The sequence below is a fragment of the Salvia hispanica genome, chromosome 1, assembly GCF_023119035.1.
Source record: "Salvia hispanica cultivar TCC Black 2014 chromosome 1, UniMelb_Shisp_WGS_1.0, whole genome shotgun sequence".
Classification (NCBI taxonomy): domain Eukaryota; kingdom Viridiplantae; phylum Streptophyta; class Magnoliopsida; order Lamiales; family Lamiaceae; genus Salvia; species Salvia hispanica.
In genome coordinates this window covers 28,824,914-28,846,480 of record NC_062965.1, presented here as the reverse complement: position 1 = coordinate 28,846,480, position 21,567 = coordinate 28,824,914, and the positions used below count along the sequence as shown (strand labels likewise).

Below are 21,567 nucleotides of genomic sequence, written 5' to 3'. Positions count from 1 at the left end.
CATGTATCATTTTGCACAACATGATTGTCGAAAGTGAAGGTGACGAACTGACTCAGTGGACCAACGAAGATGATGCGGGTGCTGGTCCAAGCCACGGCGTGGCCTTGATGGGGTTTGGTGCCCCTTGCACAGTGGAAGACTTGTACAAAATAAATAAATCAGATACGGATCTATTTGACCGATTATGCGATTAATCAATTCACATGTTAAACAGATAATTGCATGCTAGAACGCAAATAATTCATGTTCATAGAAAGTAAATCCTAAACATGAATTCTACGGTTTAGAGTTACCGATTTGATTCTCCAAAGAATCGTCGATTGCTCGCGCCTTCTCCACGATGATCTTCAATACTAGACCACGGATCTTCTTTCTGGTTCCCGAACTGTATCTCGATATCAGGGGTGGGCTGATCTTATCAAAATACTAGGACTCGAATAAAGAAGACAGAAGAAATCCTTCTTGAATCGGGTTAAAAGTGGATTGTAGAGTTTTACGTATACAAGCAAGATTCTATTCGCACGAAACTTGCTCGAAACATGTTTTTCAGTATACCAAACCTAACATGGCCAGCACGAATGTGAACATGGGGGTATCTCATGGAGAGGTTAAGCGGCTGCGCGCATTTGCCGACATGCAGCAAAGAGATGCCCATATTCGACTTCAGGAGGATATCATCGAAGAGGTTTGGACGCGGAGGAATGGACGTTGATGTGGTTAATTTTTTTTTATTGACTATGTAAATTTTTTTTTTCGAATAATGTATGTTTTTTTTAATGAAATATTCGCATTTCCCCGTTCGTATTCGTGTCGAAATTTTAATTCCGTAAATTGAATAATTGTGAATTTAATTTTATTGCGGGAAGTCCTAGTGATGACGTGGCAGAAAATTTTTGTGGGAAGTTCTAGTGGAAGTCCTAGTGGGATTCCGCCACCGGAGATGCTCTAAGAAGAGCATCACAATTTGAATAGAGTTATAGATTGATTATTGACGGAGTCTGGTAATTTTTGCTTGTTTCAATCTATTACTCTTTACGATTTATCTTCAGCTAGCTTTTCTCAATTACTCCCTCCCGTTTTTCCATTTTTATTTTGTCCGTGAATACAAGTCTCGTTTTTCCATTTTAGTCCATTCGCAAATAGAAGTCCCGTTTCACTTTTACCATAAATGGTAATAGGGTCCTACCTTCCACTAACTCATTCCACTCACATCCATTTAAAAGTACTTCCGCCGTCCCACAAAAGATGTCACACTTTCCTTTTTAGTTTGTCCCACAAAAAAGTCACATTTCCATTTTTGAATAAAGTTCTCTCTCGCATTAATATAAAAATTGTATTTTCTCTCTCCATCTAACACACAAAACAAAACCTCCTAAAATCTTGTTATCCCACAAGTGTGATGTCTTTTGTAGAACAGATGGAGTAATATATATAAGTGGGACCTTATTCCACTAACTGTTTTCCACCCACTTTTCTTAATATTTTTTAAAACCTGTGCCACAATGAAATGAAACTTCTAATAATGATGGAGGAAGTATCCTTTAATTCCTTGCATCTTAAGTATTTTTCTTTGCTATTGCCGACATGCTTTTGGTGATGAAATCATCATTTAATTCCCTGCATCTTAATCTTTTTCTTACTCGCTATTGCCAATATGCTTTTTTGGTGATGCTAGTGTAGAGCAACATCTCTATCCCTCACACAACTTATCTTCCGCTAGCTTAACTTTGTCATTCATCCTTTAATTCTTCGTCTCTTTACCATTTTTTTGTTTTCGCTATTGCCAATATGCTTTTGGTGATGCTACAAGTCTCGAGCGATTCCCTCCCACAGCTATTAACAGTGGTGGGCCAAAAATTTTCTCCGTAGTCATTAATAAGGGCATCCGCAATAGGGCGGACGATGCGACGGACAGCATCGCGGACGATGGGTTAACCATCGTCCGCGCCCGATAGATCGTCCGCGGACGATGCGCGGAGGATACCCATCGTCCGTCGCATCGTCCGCCACTGTGGACGACGCGGACGATGGGCACGCATTTCCGATTTTTTTTTGAATTTTTTCAAAAAAAAATTCTTATTTAAACATTACTATTCACTACCATTTCACACACTCCAATTTCACATCTCTTCAATTTCTCTTCAATTATTTTCTCTTATCAACTCAAAAATGAATCCCGACGACTACGATTTGAGTACATCGGATGGCTGCAGACGGGCCTTGACTCGAGCCTTGTTCGATGCCGTTAATGAAGCCAAGGCGGAATGCTTGGCACAAATGCAGCGGGAGCAGGCGGCGGAGGCGCGGGTCCCTCGCCCGATACGACGTCGGACGTTTGTCCCCGGCGAGCATGACGTAGCGCACGAACGTCTGTTCGCAAATTATTTTGCCGAGAATCCAAGGTGGGGCCCGAATGTTTTTCACCGCCGTTTTAGAATGAGCCGAGATCTTTTTCTCCGCATTGTGCACACGTTGGAGGGACGTGATGAGTACTTCCAGTATCGGGAAGACGGGATCGGCAGACCCGGACTTATGCCGTTGCAGAAGTGCACGGTTGCGATCCGCCAGTTGGCCTACGGCACAACAGCGGATATGTTCGACGAGTACCTTAACGTCGGGGATACAACTGGCCGCGAATGTCTCAAGACTTTTTGTAAGTTAGTTGTGGAGACTTTGGGCGACACATATTTGCGACGCCCGACTGGCTGACGATGCCAGAGCCTAATGCGGATCCACGAGACGGTGCACGGCTTCCCTGGGATGCTAGGGAGCATCGACTGTATGCACCGGCAGTGGAAGAACTGCCCGATGGCCTGGAGAGACCAATTTACTAGCGGCTACAAGGGCAGCCACCCTATGATGATCCTAGAAGCCGTCGCTGACCACCGCCTCTGGATCTGACATGCCTACTTTGGTGTAGCCGGGTCGAACAACAACATCAACGTCCTCAACTCGTCCACCCTATTCGCCGATCAGTGCAGGGGTCGCGGTCCGGCCATTCGAGTTCACTGTCAACGGCCGCACACATCATATGGGGTACTACTTGGCCGATGGCATACACCCTAGGTGTCCTGTTTTTTTGAAGACGATCACCTGCCCAATTGGTAGAGGAAAGTCTTGTTTGCGGCAAAGCAGGAGTCCGCGCGGAAGGATATGGAGCGGGCATTTGGGAGTGCTCCAATCGCGGTGGGCAATCGTGAAAGGTCCGGTGCGTTTCTGGTACAAGGACGTCATCGCCGACGTCATGTATGCGTGCATCATCATGCATAACATGATAGTCGAACAAGAACGTGGCCATGTCACTAATTGGGTGGATGATGAAGCCGGATCTAGCTCCAGCACGGCGACCTCGCCGGTCACTCGAGGATTACCGACTGGCTTCGGTGCGGTTCTACAGCGACAGGCCTCAATGCGCAACCAACAAGACCATACTCAGCTCATGACCGACATGATTGAAGAAGTTTGGACCCGCAACCGCCGCCGTTGAGAAATTGTAGTTTTTTTATTTCTTATTGTGATGTTTGAATTTTAATGAAATGAAGTTAGTTTTCCAAATTTTGAAGTATTTAAATATTCAAATAATAGAAAAATGCTTAGGGCGTGGCTTAGGGCGGGCTATAGTCCGCCCCACTGCAGGTGGAATAGGAGGAGGATAAAATGTTGACGTGACGGTGCATAGGGCGTCGCTTAGGGCGTCCCATTGTGGATGACCTAAATCATACCTTTCGTCACTGAAAAATACGGAAGCTATTGCAGTACCATCGTCCAGAGTATACACTCTTTCTTCGTTAGTCCGTCTCACAGGAGCATGCATTTTTTATTTTAGAAAATTCTATTCTCTCTAATGAGTCAAGACCTATCCTCCACTAGTAATAATTTAATTACTTTTCTTTTCATCTCTCTCTTACTTTATGAATTATGCATTAAAACTCTATTCAATCAAAAGTGTACACTTCTGTGGGACTGAACATAGTAACTACTTCCTCCGTCCCACAAGAATATGTATTATTTCTTTTTTAGTCCGTCCCATAAGAATGTGCACTTTCTAATTTTGAAATTTTTTTTCTTTCTAATGTGGTGGAACTCATTATTCACTAACAATATTTTAATTACTTTTTTTTTTACAATCTCTATTAATTTTACTAATTGTGTTCATATTCTTGTGAGACGGAGGGATTCTCCCTCCTTTCGCTATTAAATGTCTCATTTTTCTTTTTTCGGCTCTCCACCAATAAATGTCTTATTTCACTTTTACTCCACTAAGTGGATCATATATTCCACTAACTCATTTTCTTCACACTTTATTATAAAATTAATGGAGTATGTAAAAGTAAGTCTCACCTTCTTCTAATTTTTCTACCCACTTTATTACATAAAGTCAAACAATTTCTTAAAATTCGCGCCGATCAAATATGAGACATTTAATCATGGACGGACGGAGTATTAATTAATACTTAGAAAATGACCTTTGATTCTAAAAGTCAAGTCCTTCTTTATAGGAGTAGTTTTTACATTTAAAAATACAAAGAAGCATAGTTGTGGATCTGAGCATCAATGTGAGTATATAATATGTGCAGAGAATAGAGAGAAAAATAGAAAGAGAAAGAGAGAGAATCATGGAAAGGGAGAAGAAGAGGAAAAGAGCGGCCAAATCGGAGGCTAGGAAGGCCGGCGACAAGATGAAGATCAAATCAAGAGATCCGATTGAGGAGGGGGAGGTTTCCGCCGCCGCTGAGGCTTCTCCTCCGCCGACGGAGGAAGAGGTGGAGGAATTCTTCGCCATACTCAGAAGGATGCGAGTCGCCGTCAAGTATTTTGAGAACGAAGCTTCTAACAATAATAGTAGTCGTAGTAAAATCGGCGCCACCGAGCCGCAGAGCTCCACGTCATCGGCGGCGGCGGCGGACGGCGGTAAGAGTGCGGTGGCGAAACTTGGATTGGATCTCAACGCCGCGCCGGAGGCGGAGAGTAGTTTAATTTAGTATAGATTTTTTCTGATTAATTTTAACTTTTATCTAAGAGTAATAATTATGTACAGCCTGCCTGACGAATGACGATCGATCTTCGTTGAAATTTCTATTTATTCGGCAGTGGCAGACAGTCATCAATATTCTCCACCAAAGCAATCATTTAGAATTCCAAATTTACAAGAGCGTCTCCAATAACTAGCACGAACTCCTCATGTCACGTCATTAAAACTAAAGTTCTTTTTATCAAATAATCAAGACAAGCAATTGCATAAGTAATAGGCTAGCCATACGCCAACAAAATTATAAAAAACAAATAAATTACAATCACGCAAAATACGGAATTAAATTTACACACAAATATAGGAAAGTGCAATAATTTTATTTAAAATTAAAAAAATTACACAATTAAAAAAAAAAAACCCTCCAGCTTCCACACACGAGCCCCGCCTCACTTCTCATCGCCGCCGTCGCCGCTACGTGCGCTAGCCGCCATTGCGGCCCGCATACTCTGGAGGAGATAAAAAAGAAGCCCCTTCTTCACAGGGTCAGTTGCCGCCTTCCATTCAACTATGATTTTCTACATGTCCATCTGCATTTGTAGACGCGCGAGGCGGGAGAGCTCAGCTGGAGTAGAGTCGTTGTTGTTCTCCATTTCGTGATATTGCTCTTGTACAGAAATTCAGAGAGAGAGAAAACTCGTTAAAACAAGCAGTGCAAATGAAAATGACGTTCAAATCGCGTATACATAGTGTTTTGGAGATTTTTTTAAAAAAATATGCGCTGGCCGATCGCTCGTCGATCGCCAGCCTACAATGGCGGCAAGCGGATCGGCGAGCGCTCGCCGCTTATAATGGTTCGACGAGCGAACTGGCCAGCGCCGGGAATCGGCTAGCTGGTCGCTCGCCGACCATTGGAGATGCACTGATGTGTTGAATTATACTAGTACTCACAAAGGCATTAGTTATTTAATAAAATAATAATTTATTTATTAAAAGTAAAAGTATATTTAAATTTGATAACATAGGAAATCAACAAGTCTTTGAATATTAAAAAAGTTTTCATTGTGTGAGAATTAGATTCGATTTTGTGTATTGACGAAAGAACAACTATGTATAAAATAAGTATTTTAAAAATTTATACGAAATCCATGCTATTGAAGCATGTTCAAAGATCCAAGCCTAGAAGAAATTATTTATCTTACTGCATATTTATCAAAATTATTGATTCACAAATTGAGCTTTAGCCGGGACCGCGCAAAATCAATTTATATTAAATTGATTATTATTTTTAAATTTGTTCCAAAGTAGTAGTATAAATTTATTTCATAGTATCATTTTTAATTTTCTTAATAATTACTACGTTTCATATGAAATAAAACTAACCTATCTCATGTGACATGTTGTTCCCATGCCGTATGCATGGAGTACTATTAACAAGTTGAATTGAAACCAAAACTGATGTAGTAAAATATTACCACGAACTTTAGTATTTATTTCGAAACAAATTAACTTTAAATTTAATAACTAATATAATGCATGGACTGTGTAGTTTAGTAGCATTAAATAATATATTAGGGCATTGACCCTTTCTTTCGAGAATGGATTCTTCAAGCTTGAAGCAAAACGCAAACTTCAAAGTTTCAAAGAGCTTAAAATATGTAGTAAGTACTTCAATAGCAACTAAGTGGGAAAACTCCGATTGCAAAAGAATAAAATCAACAGATTCTACCTAAACTATGCTGGCTTAGAAAGAAAGGACATTTGGTTAATTGAGTGGCTCTAATTGGATCTTGTATAATATCTCAATTAGATTTGCACTTCATTAATGGGAAAACGATTTGTTTCCCAATAAGTATTAGGCAAAATCAAACAAAAAACGTGGAGAAAATGTTACCATAAAAATAGAAACTATCTACACGTAAAAATAAAACAAAATAAAATAGAACCAATAAGCTACTAGGCCATTGTACAACATGATTACATGAAGCCTTATACTCCATTTACATCTTTAAAGTTAAAACCATTTTATTAGGTATTAACATTCTGAACTATTTTTCATTTGTAGAGTAGTAACTTATTCCCTTTGTGTGTACAGATTAATTTTTTATGTCCATAATCGATAAATCATCAATTCATTAGTACTACTCCACTATTTTGTTACGCAACACATTGATTGGTATGGTGAAATATGTACTACTATAATGCAAAAACTTGTGTATGTTCAGGTATATGTACGATGCTATAAATCATTTATTTTGAGATAATTATAATTATAATTTTAAATCTTAATTTGAGGTTTATTAATCTTCCGTCATAATTAGGGTGGATTTATTGGAGTGGGTCACTATACATAGTTAATAGTCTTTGGTGTCCGTATGACCGTAACCATACATGACTTTTCAAAGTTCGATATTTGTGAAACTAGTGTTAACACCTGCGCTATGCACAGGACAAATAATTTTTTAATAATGAAGATATATTAACTTAAAATAAAGAATATATAGTAAATAAGTATAAAATATACTTACAGATAAGAACTAATTAAAATAAGTATTTGTAACATTATAAACAACAAAAAAATATTTGTACAATTGTACTTATCTGCGCCCATTCTCAATGAAACATTTCTTATTTTAGCACATGATTGTATGCTATTTCAATATTTGATAAGTGTAGTATAAAATAAAAGAAATAACAAAAGAGGAGATGTGTGGATGAAATAGAATAAGACATGCAAATAAAGAAAAATGTAATACTACTATTTACAAAAGAATAAAAAAAAAGCAAACTATTTGAACGAATAAATAGTTCACCTGTTTCGATTAACAAAATCAACTCAATTATAACTATGTGCACTTCTAGTAATTTAAATATAAATATATTTATAAATTATATATCTTGAATATAAATATACATTTATAAGTAATTTCAGCATATTTAATTAAACTAATGTATTAATTTACTACTCCCTCCATCCCGGATAATTCGTTCCAGTTTTCCATTTCGGTCAGTCCCACATAATTTGTCCCATTTCACTTTTACCTTTTTTGGTAATGGACCTCATATTCCACTAACTCATTCCTACTCACACTTTATTATAAAACTAATATACTCCCCTCGTTCCCTCATAGTTGAGTCATTTTTCCATTTCGGGAAGTTCCCTCATAGTGAAGTCATTTCCATATATAGTAATTTTTTTTCTTTCTTACTTTGCTCTCTCTTACTTTATTCTCTCTACTTTATTCACTTTTTACTTTATTCTCTCTACCTTTTTCTCTTTCTTACTTTTTTAATCTATTTAATTAATATACTCAACATTCCTTTCATAAACTCCGTGCCAAAAAGTTTCGCCTCAACTATGAGGGAACGGAGGGAGTATAAAGGTAGGACTCACATTCCACTAACTTTTTCAACCCACTTTTCATTACAATTCTTAAAACTCATGTCCAGTCAAAGTGACTCGAATTATTCGGGACGGAGGGAGTATTCATTTGTTCCTTCCAATAAATGTTTATCATGTAGTATATAGTTGGATTGCGTAACGTTGGAGAAGCACAATTTTGTATCCAGTGTGAATTGTAATCCATCATCTTCTTTCTTTCTTTATTAGTATTTTTATTTATTTATTGTTTCTATACCCATATACTCCATATAGTAGTTTATATTAGAAGACTCAAACCAATAGGCAAACTATCAACTTGGAACAATCAATGTTTAATTTCTTAATTCATAACTAAATATTCTTATATACAAAATAATTAAAAAAGAGTATACAATTCCAAGAGAAACAATCATAATCAAGAAATCTATATTTTATTAATTATATACTATTATTAGTTAAACTTTAAACTATAAACTATAAAATCTATAATATATGATACATTAAAAATCCAATTAAAATCTATGGTATACATACATAATTAAAAAAAAATTCAAACTCTAGAAGCCCAACTAAAGCCCAAATAATATACTGTATGACATAAACTATTCTAAACCCTAAATTGGCGTATCGCTCGCCCATTTCTCTCTATTCCTCTCCCTATCGGCGCTGCCAGACCGGTGGCTTATTCGTCCTCGCCGGCGCTCTCTTCGCCGCCCGTCTCGTCAGTTCTTTCTCCCTATTTCACGCCCGCCGAATTCTCCAGCCTAGCTGTGGTGACATCCGGCGGCTCTCTCGGCCAGCAGCTGCCCCACCGCCGCCCTCTCCTTTCCTCATCTCTCTTTTTGCCGACCACCGCCGTCACCTTCGCCACCGCCGCCCGCCTCGCCAGTTCTTTTCCATCTTCTCCCTTTCATCTTTCTCATTTTTTCATCGATTTTGGCGAGTCTGCACTGCCTTGTAGCCGCCTGCACCGATGTTGTACTTCTCTCTTCTTCCTCTTCTTTTTTATCTTCACACCTTTCCCCCTATCTCTCTCACCCCGGATCCGTCACTTTCTCGTAGCCAGACGCCGCCTTTCCGCCACTGCCCCGCCTCCATCAGCCTTGCCGCCTTCGTCACACCCATCGTCGGAGCTGTCGTTAGATTCTAAGAATTCTGCTATGCTGCAATCAAAAATAATATCATCAGTAAATCAATCAATTAAAAATGCAGATTCAATTGAAGGTGTGTGTTTGTACGTGTGTTTTATCTTGATTGAGAAGCCATCGTTATATTGAACCAATTTTTGGTCCAATTATTTCTACCTCTTTTTTGTCCAATGGTTGTCATTTCTCAAAATGACCAAAAGAGTAAATAAAATAGCTTCAAAGTTTCCCGCCAAAAAGGGCAAAATAGTCTTTTCATTAAACTGTCACTTTAGATGAGGATAGATAGATATATTCGTTAAGTTTTTGGACCCCAATAAATATAAATCGATTTTTAATAAAAAAAATTACAATTCACTCACTCTACACTCTTAAAAAGGTGAAGAAGAAATAATATATACTCTAATAATAAAAGATAAATCAATTTTCCGATATTTATATAAATATAATTCCTTCCTATATTCCTCACTTTTTATATGGATTTGATATTTTATTAACATAAATTAGGAGTATTTGATTTGAGCTAAAAATATCATCTTCTTTCGTATCCACAAAATCGGAATCCAAACCCCCCTCTCTCTGCTTCTCTCATGGCTATGGCAATTACAAGTAGTAGCAGCCGAATCCTGTGCAGCAGGAAGCCATGGAACGACGGCGTATCTCCTTCATTGCCTCACCGTACTTTCACTGTCTCCGCGACCCCCAAGAAGAGCTCCAATTCCTCCCCCAGAACCGGGAGATTCGACAGTAAGAACCGCCGCAGCGGCCCTGTCATCACCAAGGAGCAAGAGCAGCTAGAGGAATTCATCCAAGGTACGCCTGAGATTGGCGCCGTCGATGACGGATTCGTCATGCCGGAGCTCCCCGGGGATAAGCCTAGCTTCTGGGAAGGCTCTCAGTGGGACGGCCTAGGCTTCTTCGTTCAGTATATGTGGGCTTTCGGCATCCTTTTCGCGGTACTTCTCTATTTTACATTCATTTCTCGTTATTTTGTACAATTATTGATTGAATTAAGCACTAATGTCATATTGTATGTTTTGATTTTATAACTCTGGATTATCTTCTTAATTGAACTGATTCTGTTATTTTGGATTATGCTACTTGCTTGGTTTCATTTCTTGTGTTGAGAGCTACTGCAATTGGTGTTTGTATCATAGATAAGATATGCAAAACATGGATCTTGAACTAGACCAGTATGATATCCATACTACTGCATACATTAATGGAGAATGTTGCTGTAGTTGGTCTTGTTCGCTTACGGTTTTAATAGTCCTGTCTCGTTCATTCTTACTGGTTCAAACCTTATTAAGTTTTGTTGTTCTTCTATCTATCAATTGTAGCAAATGTGAGAGCATTCTTGGCTGTCTAGCTTCATTTCATTTTTGACATCTTTTTGGATGCTAAGTCCGCGTTGGTAGGGAGAAACTAAACTCATGTCGGCTTAGGTATGATGCTCGTATGTATTGCTAAACCTTTTGATTGAGGATACTGTAGGATAACTTGGTAGTGTGAACTGTGATGGATGTATGGTGTTCCGTTTGGATCCTTGTATCGGATCAGGAATCAGACTTGGTTTGAATGTCGGATCCATGTAATGCCGGATCCATGTTTCAATTCCTTGATTTTGGAGTGAGATGTGTCTAGTGATTGCCTTCATAGTGCTTAAATGGGCTTAGTCGCATGAAGTCTGGTGACGAACAGCATAGCATATGTCGTGCCGAACTTGGGAGTAGTTATCTCTACTTGATGAACATGTGCCTGTCTTTATATAGACTGTATCCAAGTTGTTTGCTGATGCGTTTCTTTGAATTTAAACCTCATTCTCCAAGATATTCTCTGTGGAGTTTGATGCTGATTGTGGTAGTTTTTTTATTGCAGTTAATCGCATGTGGTGTTGCTGTTGCTACATATAACGAAGGGGCGACAGATTTCAAGGACACTACTGTATACAAGGAATCAGTTCAATCCAGAGACCTTCTAGATGAACCAGATGCATCAAGCTCAGACGTGTTCGAGTCTAATCCAACAGAACAAGCACCTAGTTTGGAGTAGTATGTAAACATTTGATGCTAAAAGTTGTAACAAGATAAGACAGCAAAGAAACATATGTATCTTGGAGGTATGTAAAGCCCCTGATGTCTTATGCACCCTGTCATATTCTTACATTAATGGAGTATTAAATACCAGATTGTATTGTACTCTCTGCTCTTAATCACAAGCAAATTAAGAGTATGATAATATCACACCAAATAAACTACTCCTATATCATTGTAAAAAGAAAAGTGCAGCCATTATCAGCATCAGCACCCAAGTTTCCGCCTCTATCCTCACCTCAGCATTATTATGATAGGCGAAGCTCACAAACCGTGGCCTAGGCGATCCTGTGCCCATCGGAGAAGCTGAAATCCCCCACAGAAACAAGTCATCAAACACAAGTAATTCAGTCCATTCATTTCCAGTGGTGATTTCAGTAAGTTCCATACCTTTAGCTCTTGAGTTCGGGTTGGCCGCAACGGAAGCATTAGTGTGAGGAGACGGAGAAGGCAACAAAACTCCTAAATAGCAACCAACAAATCTCAGTTGGAGGAAACAAAAACATGAAATTATATCAATATGAATGTACCTGGGCAGGTAGTAGGGCTGATGTTGAGTTTGCAAAGGAGGGGTAGCTGAAGAGCGAGGGTGGTGTTGATCGGCAGAGGCAACTCGGGGCCGGAGTTGTCGAGCAGCACGCAGAGGCACGTGACGTTGTGCCTGTAGAGCTTCTCGACGCTGTCGCAGCACGTGCGGACCGGCGCAGGGGTGCTGCCCTGCACGAAGGGGGCGCATGGGGATAGAGGCAGCAGGCTCGGCCCACAGTCCGCGACCGTGTTGAGGGCGGCTGCGGGCGGAGGCGCGGATATGAACAGGAGGAGTAAGATGGGGAGAGGATGGTGAGGAGGCATTTGCTTCTTATTTTCTTTGGTGTTCAAAATCAAATCTGGATGATGATGGGAGTTGCAGTTATGGTGATTGATAAATAGGTGAGAGTGCATTGCATGAGCATGAGCATGATCAAGATCAACTGCAGAGTCATGGTGTGTGTGTGTGTGATGATTCCATTTTCAGTTTATGTTTGAATGTCATGCATTTGGAATTACAATTGTTGGTCATACAAACTTGATTTGCGTACGTCGAGACTGTTCATAGATGGTTTGCCAAAGACAATATTTAAAAAGGCAAATGGCGAAAAAAAACATAAAGTTTGATTAATTTTGTAATTTTCAATAATGGCTGTTTTATCAAATTTTGAGATTTTTTAAAAATTGTTTTATAACAAAACGTTCTAAAGTAGTCTGAATTCATTAACACAATGTGTACATATGTAAATAAAAATAAGATGAGATTAACTGGAACTATTAATCATCATTCAGCTGAACATTTTCTCCATATATGGAATTATGAAAAATGACCGTTATAATTATAATCGGTCATTTTAAAAAATTGTATAACTAACCCAAAATTGACTAAATTTATAATTTTTCTGACAATTTGACCTATTAAAAATTAAGGTAAATAATTTTCTTAAAAAAGTGTTTAAACTGAAACTAGTGTTACCACCCGTGCTATGCACATGACAAAAGATTTTTAAATAATGAAGATATATCAACTTTATATAAAGAGTATAGAGTGAATAAGTACAAAACTATATTTACACCTAAGAACTCATTAAAATAAGTTTTCGTAATATTATAAACAATTAAAAATATTATAAAAAACAACAAAAAGATATTTATACTTCTCTCGACCCACTCTCAATGAAATATTTCATATTTTAGCAGATGATTGTATACACTTTTAATATTTAATATGAGTGCAGTAGTATAAAATAAAAGAAATAACAAAAGAGGAGATATGTGGATGAAATAGAATATGACATACAAATAAAGAAAAATGTAATATTATTTACAAAAGAAAACAAAAGCAAACTATTTGAACGAATAAATAGTTCACTAGTTTTGATTAACAAAACATAAGTATTCATAAATGCAAACAAAATCATAAGAAAAACAATAACAAACCATAAGTTCATAAGTTTTGAAAAACTTACTCTATTTTGTAAACAATGTTATCAATAGGATCCACTTCTATTATCACCATCATCTCTACAAAGTAAAATCTTCGGACTTTCGTGACTTGTGACTCTAGATATATCAATATACAGTTGTCCATGACTAAAGACTGCTTCTTGTAATGATCGTGGCATACGACACAATCAAAATAAATTGTCGTCGTTGGAATTTGAATGGCAACCTTGGATCAGACAGTATTAAAGACATTTGAAAAATCAACACTTTGTGACCACCCAATGCTTGACCCTCCAAAACACAATCGTCTAACCGTGTAATCATTGATAATAATTGGGCAACTCAAACTTCTGACATCACCACCAACCACAAAAATAGAATTTATAAATATAATGATTCCATTACATATAAATATTTGAGACTAAATATTATAATTAAATCATAAGAAAAATATTTCAGAGTAAGCAAAAATAATTCCAGATCTAATTAAATAAAGTGGCCACATAATACCGAATAATAGCTGATAATATTAGCTAAAAACATGATTTAAGTAAATTATACTTCCTCCGTCCCACATAATTTTACCCAGTATTCCATTTTAGTCCATCCCACATAATTTAACTCATTTCACTTTTACCGTTTTTGGTAGTGAACCTCTATTCCACTAACTCATTCATACTCACATTTTATTATAAAACCAATACTTTAAAAGTAGGACCCACATCCCCCACCAACCTTTTCGATTCACTTTCTACTACATTTCTTAAAACTCGTGCCAAGTCAAACTGTGTAAAATTATGTGGGACGGTAGAAGTAATAAGTAATAAACTAATCTATACTAAAATGGTTTTGTACCCTTTCAGCCCAAACTGTAGTTCTTCTATTATACTCCCTCCGTCCCATTAAAAATAAAATGTTTTCCTTTTTTGTTTGTCCCATTAAAAATGAAACTTTTCCTAAAATGGAAATAACTCTATCTCTACTTTTTCATCTCTCTTACTTTACTCTCTCTTCTTTAACTCACAAAACAACACTGCATAAAATCCTGTGCCGATTTCCAAATGTTTCATTTTAAGTGGGACGGAGGGAGTACGACTTTACCATGCACACTCACTTATACACAATTACCTCATACACACTCCGCGATTGACGTAATTACTTCAATCGCCAATACCGGCGAACTCAACAGATTGGAGAATAATGGCGTATATAGGAGTATAAAGAGCCGACGAAGTGCTAATTGTTTCCCAAATCGAGAGCAAAAACATGAAAATCAAACTCAAAAGCAACAAATCTGGCTACCGACGATGAAGAACATGAGATTAATCTAAAAATAAAATATGCGATTTTTTTTAGAAAAAAAAATGTAGTAATGAACTATCATTGATATGTTGGAATAAAAAATAATTAAACTTGAATTTTGTAGTAGAATTATCTAGATATGATAAATTTATATAGAATTCCCTAGAATTAATTAATAGATTATCTAGATATTTTAGTAAAAATATCTACCTATAGAATTTCCTAGAATGTAGATACTATTACATAAAAAATATCTAGATTTTTATAGAAAAAATCTAGATATTTAGAATATAATAGAATGAAGTAGATAATTCTAAAATATGAAGTGGATGCTCATAAATATGGGAGAGATGTAACATTTTGTATAAGTTGAGAAAGTTTAAGAATAAAGAGCTTCTTAGTTTTCCTATATCACCAACCTCTTAAAACATTTTTCCATATATTCCACCTATTCTCTTCTCAAATATTTCCTCCAAACTAAATTACTCCTTCAACATATATCTTATATATTCCAACATGATAAACATAATATATCCACTTCACCCAGATAACAAAAATTCACAAAATATATTCCAACATGATAAACATAATATATCCACTTCACCAAGATAACAAAAATTCACAATCGATGCATGTTGCTTAGTTGACTTAAATCCTTTCAAAATTATGCCATCATACAACACTTACATTCCATCATGTTCATGTTTCATATTGATTGATTACAATTGATTGATTTGAATTGTAATTTGAGATGAGATATTAACTCCTAATTGTGGTAGAATTCTTTAATTTTTTCATTCTTCCACTTCCATAGTACCCTACCAAAACTTATAAAAGAATAAAGTTTGGAAATCAAAATTACAAATTAAATCATTCCTAAGCTAAATAATTTCATACAATTTTCAAACACTAAAAATATAAAGTAATTTTATTTGAAATAAGACTCAATTTATGATATAATTTCAATTTGGGTGATGGTTTTAGATCTACAATTTGGGTGATGGTTTTAGATATAATAAATAATTTGGGGTAGAAAAAGAATAATTGTTATAGGCCCAAAATGTAAAATCTTTCTCTTGATAAAAGAAACAAAGGCAAAAAAATTTTAAGTGCACAAACTGTTAAAACAATATTGGGGGAATTGTATGTATATTCATTGATGAAGAATGTGTACATAAACATCTCTATTATATAGAGATTATAGAAAATGTGTAGGTTAAGAATTCTAATATAGGACATTATTTACACAATATCAAGATCCTATATTTAAGGTATAAAATCTTTGGATTTGTAATTGTGATCTTCCTCCATGATTTGCTTCATATCTTGCGTATCTTCTAACACTCCCCCTCAAGTTAAGTAACGGGATTTCCGATACTTAACTTGACAAGCACTTCTGAAAAATTCTTCGCTCCCACTGCCTTTGTTAGAATATCGGCTAGTTGATCTTCAGATCGAACAAAAGGAAATTCCACCACTCCTGACTCAATGTTCTCCTTGATGAAGTGTCTGTCTACTACAACGTGTTTGGTTCTATCATGCTGGACTGGATTCTCTGCAATACTGATCGCTGCCTTGTTATCACATAATAACTGACAAGTCTTTTGTGATCCAAGCCCTAATTCATCCATTAATCCTTTAAGCCATAAAACCTCGGTTAGACCATTCCTGATTCCCCTAAATTCTGCTTCAGCACTTGACAAGGCCACAACTGGTTGCTTCTTGCTCTTCCAAGTAACAAGATTTCCCCCTACAAACGTGAAGTACCCTGAGGTGGATCTTCTATCCATCTGATTCCCAGCCCAATCTGCATCTGTATATCCATGTACTTCAAAATGTCCATTCTTTTTAAACATGATCCCATGATCAAAGGTCCCTTTTAAATACCTGACTATCCTCAATGTTGCTTCAAGATGATCATTCTGCGGCTGATGCATAAACTGACTTACCACACTTACTGTATAAGCTATGTCGGGTCTGGTGTGGGATAAATAAATCAGCTTGACTACCAGTCTCTGATATCTCTCCTTATCGGCTAGTTTTCCCCCCGCTTTGATCTGAAGTCCATGGTTCACTATGATTGGTGTGTCTGCAGGTTTGCACTCCATCATCCCTGCCTTTGATCTTAAGACTTCAACCTCAAGGAAGTATTTGAGGTCTCCTAAATCTTTCATCTCGAACTCCTTGGCTAGGTTTCCTTTAAGTTGCTCTATTTCTTCTATGTCATCCCCTGTAATGATCATGTCGTCAACATAAATGATTAGACACGTAATTTTGTCCCCTTTCCTCTTCAAGAAGAGTGTATGATCGGCGTGGCTCTGGTGGTAGTCATATTTTTTCATCACTTCAGTAAACCTCCCAAACTAGGCCCTGGGAGATTGTTTTAATCCATACAGTGTCCTCTTCAGTAAACAGACTTCTCCATTTCCAAATTCTTCCTCAAAACCAGGAGGTGCCACCATATATATTTCTTTCTTCAGCTCCCCATGCAGAAAAGCATTCGTGACATCAAATTGATGTAAAGGCCAATCCTTATTAGTTGCGACAGACAGAAGTACTCGCACTGTGTTCATCTTGGCTACAGGTGAGAAAGTCTCTGAATAGTCTATGCCATATGTCTGCGTGTAGCCTTTCGCCACTAACCGGGCTTTGTATCTTTCAATCGATCCACCCGGTCTCATTTTAATTGTGAAAACTCACCTGCAGCCTACCGGTTTCTTTCCTTCAGGAAGAAGACACTTCACCCAAGTGTGGTTTCTGGCCAAAGCTTTTAGCTCCAATAACATTGCTTCTCTCCAGTGTTTGATTTTGATAGCCTCCATCCATGTCTGTGGGATTTCCTCCTCTTCATATAATGCCGCTTCAAATTCCCTTGCCATTTTTGTCATGTTGTCTTTGGCCACATTACCAATTGAGTATCGTGCTCGCCTACTTATCTTTTCTGGAGAATACCGTTTTGGAGGAATCCCTCTTGTACTTCTTAAAGGTAAGATATACAACCCTGTATCTCCGTCTACAATCTCATCATGTATATTGTCAGTAACAAGGGGATTCTCAACTATATTATTTACCTCGGATATCGGGGTGGGAGCTACCGTTAGGGAAGTGGCAACGAGTTCCTCGTGTTGTACCGTGGATGAGACTTGCTCGGCGACAGATGTATCTGACTCGGGTTGATCTCCAGCCGGGTTATGGTCTATTGACACAGGTAGCCAACTTAACACGTCATTAGTATTGGAGTCAACTATTACCCTCTCCCCCTGACTGGTAAGTTGGGTATTGTAGAAGAATTCTGTTTCGAGAAATGTGCAGCTCATTGTGGTGGTGATTTGTTTGTTTTTGGGATCATAGCACCGATAACCTTTTTGATTAAGCCCGTAGCCTACAAGGACACACTTAACAGCACAGGGAGACAGTTTTGTACGTTCGTGTTTGGGAATATGGACATAGACTGAACAACCGAAGACACGGGGATCTAAAGACAAAGCAGGAGGAATGTTGGATTGGGTGGATAGGACTTGAAGAGGGTTACGTTTATCTAGGATTTTGGTGGGCAAACGGTTAATTAGATAGACGGAAGTGGCAATTGCTTCTGGCCAGAAGGATGGTGGGACTTTTGAGTCAAAAAGAATCGCCTTGGTCATTGCAAGGATAATACGATTCTTACGTTCAGCTACTCAATTTTGTTCAGGTGTATATGCGCAGGAAGTTTGGTGAATTAAACCATTTTGGGAACAAAAATCTCGCATGCGTGTGTTAACAAATTCCCCCCATTATCAGATCGAACGGTTTTCATTTTTTTGTTGAACTGGGTAAGAATCATGTTGTAAAAGATAACAAATTTCTCAAAACATCAGACTTGTTTTTCAAAAAATAAACTCAAGTCATGCGAGTGCAGTCATCTATAAAAGTAACAAAGTATCTAAATCCCCCACCCCAAGAACAGGAGCCAGTCCCCAAACATCAGAATGAATAAGTTGGAAAATTGAGTCCACACGAGTATTACTAAGCTTAAAAGTTTGGCAGTGGCTCTTGGCCAAAACACAAGTCTCACAATCAAAAGAGGAATTCTTAAAAAGGTGCGGAAATAAAATATTCAAATAACTAGAAGACGGATGCCCTAACCGCCTATGCCATAACCACAAGTCTCGTTCCGAAGATCCGTGAGCCAGCATTGCCCTGCCTGTTTGAGCTATCTCGTCCACATAATACAACCCGTGTCGCTCAGTGCCACGCCCAATGATCATCCCCGTCCGGATATCCTGCAGTAAACAAACAATAGGATGCATCAGGAGTATGCAGTTGAGTTCCCTAGTTACATGACTAATAGACATCAATTTTTGCGACAGGGAACATATAGACAATTTGATAATGTCAATGTAGGAGAAATTTTGACAGTTCCCGCCCCTTCCACTGGGGCCAAATCACCCCCAGCAGTTTCCACATAAGTACGTTTTGCCTGAAATAATTCCCCAAAATCTGACCTATCAAAAGTCATAGTATCCGTCGCCCCACAATCAAATATCCAACCCCTATCATTTTCTACAATAGTATTTTTAACATGATATGCCACTGGATCACAACAAATATCACTTAGGGCTGAAAAAGTATTAGTACACAAAATTCCAGGGTCATGTGGCAATAAACTGAAAATATGGGGATTATTTTGCAAAATCTGGTGGGATTTAATTTGGGGAATTAGGGTTGATGCCCTAATCCCGTTACCTCCTCCAAATTGTGTAGCCACCGCGAGATTTGCCCGCGCCGCCGCCGATTGAGCCTCCGCGGCGTCGCCCGTGGTGTTCGCCGCCCACCACCCACCGGCTGGCGTCTCCGTCGGTCCAGAAGATGGAGCCGTCGTGTTGCCAAGGTTTTCTTCTTCGGCCGAAATTTCGACTGTCGATCTGCCTCGCGCCGTATTGTTCCGATTTGGTGGTTTGTGGTTGTCCTCCCACCATTCTGGGTAGCCGATCAATTTGAAACAAGTCTCCTTGGTGTGCCTCGACATTTGACAGTGAGTGCAATATAATTTCGATTTGTCCTCTTTCTCTTTGGGTCGATTGGAGGTGTAGGACGCCGGTGGTTGGCCCCGGCGTGGTGGTGGTGGTGGTGAAGCAGCCGGGTGGTGACGGTTTTGTTGATGTGGAGGAGACGGGTAGCTTCCTGGACGGGTACCAAACCCGGCGCCGATGCTGGATTTCAGAGTTTGCGGCTGCCTCCAGATGCCGATACGGCCCTCCCCTGCTTCAATATGCCAAGTGCTGTTTCGGCATCGGGGGTTGGATCCTCCTTCAACAATTCTCGCCGGAGTCCGTCGTATTTGACATTGACGCCGGAGAGGAATTGGTGAAGCCTCTTGATTTGGGTCTCTGCCTGGTAAATCTTGGGGCCTTCATCACAGCATGTATACGGGCAGGGTTTGTGGATGTCCATCCTAACCCAGAGGTTCTGCAATTCTGCCCAATATGCTTCGAGGGTATCATTCCCTTGGACAAGTTTGTTCGTTCGATCCTCTAGATCGTATATCTGGAGGGGGTCTTTTCGGGCTCCGAACATTGTTTGCAGGCTTCGCCACATCGAGGCCGCTGTTTGGTGTTGTGCAAACTGGAGAACAAGGCGTTGTTCCATGTTCTGAATCATCCAAGAGAAGACAACATAGTCGGCTGCCTGCCACGATTTGAACTTGGGATCGTCCTTCTTGGGTGGCTCCGCATCCCCCTCGATATGGTCAAGCAATTCGCGACCGCCAATCGCGATACGCATCAAGCGCGACCAAACAGGGAAGTTATTCCCGTCGAGTTTTACTCCAATTGATACTGATTCAATAGTCTTTGTGGCCATCAGATATGCTCACTTGATTTGGCTGAGTGGTGCAGGTTAAGGGCTGATCGGGATTGGGATTGTTGCCGGTTCTGTGTCGAAAGGACGAGAGAGGGGTCCGAACGATGATGACAAAGTTCTGAGTTCGATTTGAAATCTGTGTTTTCGGATGTGGGAAGGGTGGGTTTCTGTTTTGGATTGGTCGATGATGAATTCTTGATGAATTCGGAGTTTGAAAAAAAGGTTTAGGATCTCATGCTCGTGATACCATGTTAAAACAATATTGGGGGAATTGTATGTATATTCATTGATGAAGAATGTGTACATAAACATCTCTATTATATAAAGATTATAGAAAACGTGTAGGTTAAGAATTCTAATCTAGGACATTATTTACACAATATCAAGATCCTATATTTAAGGTATAAAATCTTTGGCTTTGTAATTGTGATCTTCCTCCATGATTTGCTTCATATCTTGCGTATCTTCTAACACAAACGACGTCCTCTCGAGAATAAATAAAAAGATAGAAAAAATCGGGGTGTTACATCTAACTACTCCATATACTATGAATTTAGTTACTTAGTAAAAAAATATTTGAAAATTTAATTTCCCTCTTGCGTTGAAGTAACACCAAATGTACGATCTAATATAGTAGCAGTTGTTTTATAATTTAAATTGAAATTGTGAATGATTGGGATGATATGAGAGTTAATAAATTTTTCGTTTAACACAATATGTACATATGTAAATAAAATTAAGATTCGTTTAACTTCAAATGTTGCACCAAAAATCGCTAACTTTGCCGGGTTGTGCAAATTTCCCATCCGACCTGACCCGATAGTTTTCCGGCAAAAACTTATCCTACGTGGCAGCCGGAAC

General features: G+C 38.5%; 4 protein-coding genes across 4 annotated transcripts; 2 read left to right on the top strand and 2 right to left on the bottom strand.

The window, feature by feature from the left end:
• Positions 1 to 2,169: 2,169 nt before the first annotated feature.
• On the top strand, positions 2,170 to 3,487 carry LOC125193396. Its single transcript, XM_048091180.1, has 2 exons — positions 2,170 to 2,653; positions 2,982 to 3,487. Exons 1-2 carry the CDS (start codon positions 2,170 to 2,172, stop codon positions 3,485 to 3,487), a joined length of 990 nt encoding a protein of 329 aa, XP_047947137.1.
• Positions 3,488 to 9,991: 6,504 nt separating this feature from the next.
• Positions 9,992 to 11,694, top strand: LOC125202504. The gene is made up of 2 exons (XM_048100909.1): positions 9,992 to 10,452; positions 11,375 to 11,694. Exons 1-2 carry the CDS (start codon positions 10,087 to 10,089, stop codon positions 11,546 to 11,548), a joined length of 540 nt encoding a protein of 179 aa, XP_047956866.1. The 5' UTR covers positions 9,992 to 10,086; the 3' UTR covers positions 11,549 to 11,694.
• A 67-nt stretch (positions 11,695 to 11,761) lies between these two features.
• On the bottom strand, positions 11,762 to 12,441 carry LOC125193387 (non-specific lipid transfer protein GPI-anchored 10). The gene is made up of 2 exons (XM_048091171.1): positions 12,120 to 12,441; positions 11,762 to 12,051 (listed from the first exon to the last, which is right to left on the bottom strand). The coding sequence occupies exons 1-2, from the start codon at positions 12,439 to 12,441 to the stop codon at positions 11,762 to 11,764; spliced, it is 612 nt and encodes a 203-aa protein (XP_047947128.1).
• Positions 12,442 to 20,064: 7,623 nt separating this feature from the next.
• On the bottom strand, positions 20,065 to 20,706 carry LOC125193380. Its single transcript, XM_048091159.1, has one exon. It carries the CDS (start codon positions 20,704 to 20,706, stop codon positions 20,065 to 20,067), a length of 642 nt encoding a protein of 213 aa, XP_047947116.1.
• Between the last annotated feature and the right edge of the window lie 861 nt (positions 20,707 to 21,567).